This window comes from Colobus angolensis, unplaced genomic scaffold (genome assembly GCF_000951035.1).
Source record: "Colobus angolensis palliatus isolate OR3802 unplaced genomic scaffold, Cang.pa_1.0 Scaffold69, whole genome shotgun sequence".
Taxonomy (NCBI): Eukaryota; Metazoa; Chordata; class Mammalia; order Primates; family Cercopithecidae; genus Colobus; species Colobus angolensis.
Genome location: NW_012120598.1, coordinates 1,603,907 through 1,614,093, shown reverse-complemented (window position 1 = coordinate 1,614,093; position 10,187 = coordinate 1,603,907). Strand labels below are relative to the sequence as shown.

Sequence of the window (10,187 nt, the reverse complement as noted above, 5' to 3'; positions counted from 1 at the left end):
TTACAGGCTTGAGCCACCGCGCCCGGCCCAGACTGAGTCTTGCTCTGTTGCCCAAGCTAGAGTGCAGTGGCACGATCTGGGCTCACTGCAACCTCCGCTTCCCGGGTTCAAGCAATTCTCCTGCCTCAGCCTCCCGAAGTAGCTGGGATTACAGGTGCGCACCACCATGCCTGGCTAATTTTTGTTTTACTTTTAGTAGAGACGGGGTTTCACCATGTTGGCCAGGCTGGTCATGAACTCCTGACCTCAGGTGATCCTCCCACCTCAGCCTCCCAAAGTGCTGGGATTACAGGTGTGAGCCACTGTGCTGGGCTAAAATTCCATTTTTAGACATATGTCCAGAATATCTAGCACATCTGCATGAGGTGACATGATCAAGAATGTACACTTGCAGCACTGTTCAAAATGGCAAAAAAGTAACAATTTAAACAACCATTAGTAAGGGAATTGGTAAGTAAACTGACATGACACTAAACAGCATATTATGTTAAGTGGAAAATCAGGCTACAAAAGATTACATACAGTAAAACATCATTAACATAATTTTTGTTAATTATTATATATTGTTTCTGGATTAAAAACACATGGTAAAGTATAAAAGCTTAAACAGGAAGGAGTCACACCAACTTCAGAATAGTACGTTAGCTCTAGGGAGAGAAGGAGGAGAATGGCGCCAGGGAGAAGTACAAAAGAGTAACATTTTATTTATTTAAAAATCAGAAGCAAATATGGCAAAATAGTATGTGAAGGGTACAAGGGCATTTATATTATTATTTTTCTGTATATTTGAAATATTTGTAATTAAAAAGAATTTTAATGGGCACATATGGTATAACAATCAAATAATAACATTAATTACTCGCACCAGAAAAATGTATCAAATAACAACATATTATTTAAGCCACAGAAACTTATGTACATACATTAGAGCATGTGATAAAAGAGTCAAAAATAAATTTTTAAATTTGCAATTTACTTTGAGGTTTTAAATTAATAATTTTGCTAAACTCATGCAATTTTAAAATGTCCTTAAGCTAAAATTTTAAGGACTGCTATCCTTTTTGTTAGAGTTGTCAACGCTGTACAGATAAAACTTTAATGTGGTATCCTGAATTTCAGTCTTATTTTGTAAAGCTTCTTCTTTAGTATATAAACAGTTAACAAGCTTTACAATTATACTCACAAGTCTTAAAGAAACGTATTACGAGTCCTAAGTATGAAGAACAGTTATTTAATTATAACTACTTAATTATAGTGTTTTACCAAGAATCTGATGCCCTAATACGTGGAAAAACAATGCTCCATTATTCCGTTTTCTTTTCTGCTTGGGTTTGGGCCAGAAGCCAAGATGTACCAATACTGGAAAGGTTTTAAACAGTCTTATTATAAAACCATTTTTAAAGGAAAAGTAGTAACTTTCACAGGGGAGTAACACAATCCTTTGGGATTACTATGTCAGAGAGACATAGAAAGATAGAGAATATTTTAAGAAAAGGGTTAACGAGGTAGTAAAATTTTGCTGTCTGTACTTCACTTACTGACCCTCAGAGTCTCAAGGCTAGAAAACAATAAATATTTTACAGAAAAATGTAGGAAGCAAACAAAACTGGGCAGGACACTGCATCTATAAATATAATTTGAGAGATCTATAACCCACACGTAGCACTTCACTCTCAACTATAATCCTCTGACCACATTCATACTATTTCAATAGTCATTTTACCCAGTAGATGGAAAGCAGTAATTTTATTTATCATGAATTGCTTTTTGCCAATTAAACTTGTGTAACAGAGATGATTAGCTGGTCTCTCAAGTAACCTAGATATTAGATATGCTATTTCCACGTAATGGAAGACTGCAATGAAATTGTTCCAAGTTCTAAACTTCCATACTTTTATATTTTGGGCACAATTTTTAAGAGTGGCAAAAGGCAGGTTTTCACTTACTCACTTCAGCCTATTATACTGAATTTTACTTAAGTGCTAAAATCCTTAACTTTCCATTTCTGAAGGCTGAAAAACATTTGCTCCCCCAAGTCTCTTATTTAGTATAACTGGTAAGAATAGCTAAGTTTGCTTCCAAAATTGAAAGTCTCCTACAACATTTTAAAATGTTTTTTTCTCCACTGATCTTTAAGTTTCAGTAATACTCATTTATTTCTTCCCTCTCAACAGAAAGATAACTACCACTCTGCTTCATGAATGAAATAATCAAATTACTATTTCAAATTCTCACCCTCTAGATACTCGCTCAAACGGAGTAATAAATTCACTTAAATGTTTACAATTCAAATTTCACTAATATATAGAAATAATTCTTCCACAAGCAAAAAGGTCAGCATCAAGAATTTAATTTTCTGAGTTTCATAACCCTTGATAAATGGAGGCACCTTGAAGTTCAGTTGGAACTCTTTTATATAGGATTTCAGAGCATGCTTCCAAATATCTTAAGACAAGCCATATTAATAGCTTAGTGTCATTTTTATCATTAAAATAATCTACAAATATCAGAATACTACTAATTTATTGTCATGACTAATAAATAAGACTTAAAATATCTATAGATGTAAATCAGCTCTCTCCGTTCATTTTGCTTCACTTGGACTATTCTAAAATACAGATTGACAAATGGAACGGGTTTATCAATAATATAGTTGTACAATCTTTTCACAAATTCCAATTCTGTAATTTAGGGTTTTTCATATTTATTTTTAAATATACAAAGATTAAACCATTAATAGAAATATTTTCTCTCAAATATGTAATATTCTCTTGTAAAAGGAAGTTTCCAAACATTTATAAAGCAATCTAAAGTTAAGTAAACCTGATTTTAGGATTATTACATTAACCAAAATAATTTTCCAGAGAAAATTTAAAAGTAATGCTCACTGGCTTCCCCACATCCACATTTTAAGATGGATCCAAATCCAATGCCTTTGCTTGATGTACTTCAGGGATCCCTTCCAGTGAAGAAAACCTCAGAAAAACGTCTCACGACACAGTGGACAAGTGGATTTGTTGCTAGATGTAAACCATTTGTACTGAAAAAGAAAAGGTTTTAAATATCAAAGACTTTTTAAAGCTCTCCTCTTACATATATCATAAAGTACATATACATCTAAAGTAACCTTCAAATGATAAAGTGAAAAGGGAAGAATACTAAAATTTTTGCTCTGTATCTCCAAAATCAACACAAATGAGTATACTTCCGATGGCTACACTAAGTTCTTTCTACTTAAGCTCATGCACACAACCACTAAGATATGAGAAATCTCCTGTGAAACAAATGAACAAATGGCAACTTCTTTTTCAGTATGTTTAAAAAGAGCATAGGGCTCTGATGCCAGATGGCTTCCCATACCGACTCCTGTCGTCTCCTTCATGGTCTAGATCTCAGAAGACGTCTTCTTCTACTTCTTGAGCGGTAAAAGGTCACTGGAAACACCCATTTGTTAGAGGGCCTTGATTCTACCAGTCTCGGTAAACTGCTAATTATCTTTTGCAGATTTAAAAAAATCACTTTTTAAACTTTTTAATATATCTCCCATTAGCTACAATTAAGTTTAACATTCATTTTCTCTTCCAAAGTTAGACATTGTGTATGTGTGTGTGCGCGTGCGTGTTTATGTGTATAAAATACATAAAATATAAGTAAGTTAATTTCTCTTTAGACTTACCAAGCAAGCTGAATGGAATTTTTTCTTGCATGTTCTACAGGCTTTTTTGGGAAGGGAATAGTTGAAACCATGAATGACTGAGAAACAGATCATGCAATCTTCAACACCCTCAAAACGTTTGTCTACATTATTTTTCCATAAAGCTAAGCCTTCCATAATACTTCCATTCTGTTAACAAGAAGAAAAGTAAGTCACGACACACTGATGACCACTAATTTTATTTTTATTCAATTTCACAAATTTTAAAGTTGAATTACAATTCTGAAAGAAGACAATCTGCTTGGCTAAGTTCATATCTCCTAACTTTTATGAATGTTGGTTTCTAAAATAACCTCCCAAGTTTTCAGAACCAGATGTAATTTTTCTCCATTAAATCAGACTTTAAAGGCTTCTGGACCAATACTTAAAGTGTAACAGTCCAAGCTTATTGCTTGACAAAACTCTCTTAATAATTAAATCATTTAGGTTAGTTCTAATGTTTAACTGAAAATGAGGAAATTATCTCAAATTATTTGCTCCAGCTCTACAATACTGGTGAGCATATTTGTTTAAAATAGTTTTACTTGGCCGGGCACCGTAGCTTACGCCTATAATCCCAGCACTTCGGGAAGCCAAGGTGGGTAGATCACTTGAGGTCAGGAGTTCATTGACCACCATGGCCAATGTGGTGAAACCCCATCTCTACTAAAAATACAAAAAATTAGCCAGGTTTGGTGGTGGGTGCCTGTAATCCCAGCTATTCTGAAAGCTAAGGCAGCAGAATCGCTTGAACCAGGAGGCAGAGGTTGCAGTGAGCCAAGATTGTGCCATTGCACTTCAGCCTGGGCAACAAGAGCAAAATTCTGTCTTGGAAAAAAAAAAAAAAAGTTTTTCCTTACTGTAGAATGCCTGAGATACACAGTGTGCAAACAGAACTGAAGATTTAAAATGTGGTTAGAGGTCAAAGGTCTTTGAGAGTACTGGGACTTCTTTAACCAAAGAGGAGTTGAAATGTAAGAATAAAAGTGAAAGTAGCTCAGAAGGTATTCATCTGTCCAGTATCTTTCAAAAGATCCTCTCTGAAACAATTTCCTTAATATCATGCACCATTCCACATCTTCTACAATGTTAATGAAATAAAGTCAATCCCTCGCAAACACCAGAAAATAAATGACAGAACCTTAAAAATTAAAACAGAAAGGCAGGTTTAATCCATTTAGGCATATATCTGTATTTATCCAAGGAAGTTTAATATCTATTTTTACCTTAAGCAGAAAAGATGTATTTTATGTTTAAATGCCCTTTTAAATAGATCATCTTTTTCAAGTTTATAAAGCTAAATGTATAAACAGAAACTTACCTGATGGGTGAGGTAAGTGCTTAACTGCAGCATCCAGTTCCGCCACTGCTGAACAGCCACTCCTACTCTTTTGCCACTTTCTACTGTTATTGAACCCAGGGGATAATTTGAAGGCAGCTGTATTATAAGTTCAATAACTATGTCCTCAATAGTATAAGTAGCCATTACCTCTCGAGTAGTAGCTCGAGCTTTAACCTGCAATACAACAAAGGATATTTTGTTTGCCAGATTCCTTTCTTTCATCCAGAAAACATTTTGATAGGTTGACTATTAAAAGCTAAAGGCTTCATTCAAGGACAATGCAGGTAAACACATTCACTTATCTAACATAAGATAATTAAGAAATAGGTTTAGGCTGGGCACAGTGACTCACACCTGTAATCTCAGCTCTTTGGGAGGCCAAGGTGGGCGGATCATGAGGTCAGGAGATCGAGACCATCCTGGCTAATACGGTGAAACCCCGTCTCGACTAAAAATACAAAAAATTAGCCGGGTGAGGTGGCAGGTGCCTGTAGTCCCAGCTACTCGGGAGGCTGAGGCAGGAGAATGGCGTGAACCTGGGAAGCAGAGCTTGCAGTGAGCCGAGATCATGCCACTGCACTCCAGCCTGGGTGACAGAGTGAGACTCCATCTCAAAAAAATAAAAATTAAAAAAAAAGATAAGGAAATAGGTTTAAATACCTGCCTGGTATATTTTTACAGTGATTTTGTGATATTCAAAGTTTGTTTTAAAAGACATTAATTGCTCATAAAAAAAGGTTTTATTGTGTTAGGCTTGTCACATAATAGTTCAATAAACCTTGAATAGATAAGTGACAGAATGGGTTATTATCCCTTCTCTTCCACACCGAGTATCGAATATCACTTCTACGTCTAGTAAGTCTTCCTCTACCATGTTATCCTCCTGAGCTTTGGAGCCAACCATCAACTGCCAGAACATTTATAGTTATTTGTTTGGTTTTCAAACCAACATTGCAAACTCAACATAAAATGCACACATTATCATCCTTTACAAACTTCATCTTCTGAATTTCCTACTTCCAGGCTAAAAAATCATCATAGCACCATTTTAAATTTCTGCTTCTACCTCATCCTAGATATTAACTAAACCACTAGCACATCTCTCACATCCCTACTCTTTTATATTCCCACTGATACTGCCTCACCCATGCCCTAGTACTTTGCTCATAATGTCTACCCCAATAGTCTCCTCTAACCATTCATTTGAATCCAAACTGTTTGCCAACAGATCATGCTATAGACTATGGTCAGAGCAATTTCAAAGATCATAACTCTGACCATGCTACTGCCTGAATGAAAAATGTTCAGTGGCTGAATTGTACCACTTTGGATTGTTATTTGAGGCCCTTCCCAACATACCTCTAATTCACTGTTGAGTAGTCTATTCACCTTTGGGACTCCTACTCATTATTTGGGTTGGAGTATTGCATTATTTATCATTTCTTGGGCAACAACTGAAATGACATTCTCACTTTTGTGCTTTTTGCAACAGTATTTTTTTTCTCTCTCTTTTTTTTTTTGAGACATAGTTTCACTCTTGTTGCCCAGGCTGGAGTGCAATGGCGTGATCTCGGCTCACCTCAACCTCCGCCTACCTCAGCCTCCCGAGTAGTTGGGATTACAGGCATGTGCCACCACACCCGGCTAATTTTGTATTTTTAGTAGAGACGGGGTTTCTCCATGTTGGCCAGGCTGGTCTCGAGCTCCCGATCTCAGGTGATCCGCCCGCCTCGGCCTCCCAAAGTGTTGGGATTACAGGTGTGAGCCACTGCACCTGGCCTATTTTCTCTATAGTAAATGCCTTTCCCTTCATTTTCCCCATAACAAAATCCTGCCCACCTCCAAGTGATTTTCTTCCATAAAATCTCACTTAATCCCCTCAGCCAAATGAATCTTTCCCACTCAGATCATGAGGAACTCTTTCTCTTAACATGCTACTTTCCAATGCAAAAATCATCATCAGTATCGCTCTTTTCCCTTTATTAGACTGTATGTTATTACAGGACAAGAGTCTAGTCCTGCTAAACTGTTCATATCCTTGGTGACTGGGACACAGTGCTTGGCATCTGTAAGTATTCCAATACAGATTTTGAATGAACTAATGAATGCTCAAAAACTATTTGCTGGGTGAAATGGTTTGGATCTGTATCCCCGCCTGAATCTCATGCTGAATCCCAAATGTTGGAAGTGGGGCCTAGTGGGAAATGACTGGATCATGGGGGCGGATTTCCCACGGGTGCTAGTCTCATGATAGTGAGTTCTCATGAGATCTGGTTGTTTAAAATTCTGTGACACCTCCCCGCCTCTCTCCCTCCTGCTCTGGCCATGTGAGGTGCTGACTCCCGTTTGCCTTCCGCCACGATTGTAAGTTTCTGAGTAGCTGGGATTACTGGCGCCTGCCACCACGCATGGCTAATTTTTGTATTTTTTCAGTAGAGATGGGGTTTTACCATGTTGCCCAGGCTGGTTTCAAATTCCTGACCTCAAGTGATCCACCCACCTCGGCCTCCCAAAGTCCTGGGATTACAGGCATGAGCCACTGCACCCGGCCTAAACCTCTTTTCTTTATAAATTACCCAGTCTCAGGCATTTATAGAAATGTGAGAATAGACTAATACAGTGTGTGAATGAAAATTATACCACTGTTTCAATCCATACATGAAGTAATATTGAGATTTGTCACACAAATTCGAAAATAAAATAGGGTGGTCTTGAACTCCTGGGCTCAAGTGATCCTCCCACCTTGGCATCCCAAAGCGTTGGGATTACAGGCATGAGCCACAAATCCTGGCCACCAGTTTCTATAAATTCTGAGCCAAGAGCTACAGTCTGTTTTGATATTAACAATGACAGACATACCCAATATTAAAACAACTTTTCTAGAGAAAGTCAAGACAATACTAACCGTCATGCCATTAAATAGTTGTGTACTTGTTTGTACAGAAGATATTTCTTGAAAAGAAAGAACACTGCTGACATACTTGCTTGTAAATCTATCTACAATATTGAAAACACGCTTTTCACTGCTATTCCACCACAACCTAACCATGGCAGGCAAGTCTTTTAATGTCATATGATAGACTGAGCAAGCCAAGTGTGGAATGTGGTATGGAAGAGTTGCTGTTTCTGAGGAAAAAACAAATTCCTGATTAGTCACATGTATTTCTTACATAGAATAACAGACTAATATTAGTATTTTCTTTAAAAAGTGATCTTAATTCCTCAACGATAGTGCTATAGCTCATCAAACAAATATACCAGAGAAACCAGAACTCTGGAGTATCAGCATCTTTCCACACATTCAAAATGAACCATAAGAATGGCAAAATAATTTTTTTTAAGTGAAAATCCCAATTGACACTGAAAAAATCTACCTAGAAACAGAATTCTATATTTAACATGAAAGGACCACAAATAAAATAGAGTATACACATTTTAAAAAGAAGGAAAAGTTAAAGATGCTTGGTATTATAAATTATGAAAAGGAGTCTGGCCCCCTTTACTTTCCCCAGAGCTCGCTGTGCTGCTGTGCAGAAGTCTTAGAATACCCAACTCAATACTCACAAGATGCAGTCCATCCTCAGATCTCCAAGGCATTTAAAAAATGCATATTCTTAGTAAATTGTTTCCAATACTCTGGTACAACCACATATATGCATATCTATCCTCTCTGCTCACATACGAGCTCCCAGAATGAAATACATTTTATTCAACTTTATTTCCCCTTATTTATATGCCTATAAAATGTTATCACATAAGAAATGTTTGTTTACAGAGTCAAAAGTTAATAGTCCCACCACACTAAGCTTCAAAAATATATTAAATTCCTCACAGTCCTTTATTTTAGGGTAAAATCGAATTATTCATCCTACTTAGAGAAATATGGAAAATGGTCAAATTCAACATTCTCATAGCCAGGACCTACCTTTGGGGTTATTCTCCACATTCCCAGGGAAAAGTTTAATTCAACCTAGTGTGAATCTAGCGTCCAAGAAAGAACATAAACACATATCTTACTGACCTCGAATACTCAGCTGGAGCTCCTCAGTAAAGAATGTTTTAGGGTCCTTATTTGGGACCTCAATTGCGGTCTCGGCATAGGTTGGATTTTCTGGCATAAGCCTGAACAGGTGATAGAGCAATTTATTCAAACTCTTTGTTTTCCGAAGATACATTGAATACAGAGCCCGAAGCTGGTGGAGAGCAAAGAATTTGTTAGTAAACCAAATACACCAAGACAATTGGTATAAAAGAACAACTCAAAGTATAACAAATGTCCTTTCCTCATAAACGAACAGACATTCTATCCCCTCATTATTAGAACAAGTTGCTAATATTTTTCTCAAATTGTCTTCCTGTGTTAGAATACACTCACCTTGGCTTACAGTGTCTGAGATAAGAAAATCTGTTCACCATTCCCACAGATGACTCCCTCACTCTCCTCCCAAGTCTTCCATACATTCCTTCCACACCATTGTCCTTAACCTTTCAAATTCCTGCTTAAAACTAATCCCATTTTTATGTCTGACCTCATCCTGTATCCAAAACTCCGACAGTCCTTTATGACAGAGAGCACAAACTAGCAGTCCAAGATGTCTTGGGGGTCTTCTCAGAGTTGTTTTTTCAATCAGGAGACTTCACATAAAAATACAGATTTCTGGTTTCTCTTTTAAAAACAGAAAAACGAGCCACCACTGGGAGCACTGCGGGTATCTGTGTCTGACCTGTGCTTCACAACTCCTGCTTTCCCTCAGTAACACAGCTTGCATTTTCCACACTGACTTTGCAGTTCTTTGGTATCTGGTTTTAAGATAATTTCTTCTACTCTATCACATATCTCCTCATAGTACAAAGATACCATTTTCTTTTTTCTTTTTAAAAATTTTGTATTTTTAATTTTGGTGGGTACACAGTAGATATTTATGGGGCACATGAGGTATTTTATAGGCATGTAATATGTAATAGGGTAAGTGGGGTATTTATCACCTCAAGCATTTATCCTTTCTTTGTGTAAAATACATTTTCTTTTCTTTTTTTTTTGAGATGGAGTCTCGCTCTGTCGCTCAGGCTGGAGTGCAGTGGCCAGCTCTCAGCTCACTGCAAGCTCCGCCTCCCGGGTTCACGCCATTCTCCTGCCTCAGCCTCCCGAGT

The 10,187-nt window shown here is 37.1% G+C and overlaps 1 protein-coding gene across 1 annotated transcript in view; it reads right to left on the bottom strand.

Annotated features, from left to right (window-relative positions):
* Nucleotides 1-680: 680 nt before the first annotated feature.
* LTN1 (listerin E3 ubiquitin protein ligase 1) overlaps nt 681-10,187 on the bottom strand; it is a 76,388-nt gene continuing 66,881 nt past the window's right edge. Inside the window, 5 exon segments of the mRNA XM_011926535.1 lie at nt 681-3,040; nt 3,677-3,844; nt 5,016-5,210; nt 7,942-8,162; nt 9,058-9,229. Of these exon segments, the coding sequence (XP_011781925.1) occupies nt 2,978-3,040; nt 3,677-3,844; nt 5,016-5,210; nt 7,942-8,162; nt 9,058-9,229 (819 nt within the window). The 3' untranslated portion in view covers nt 681-2,977.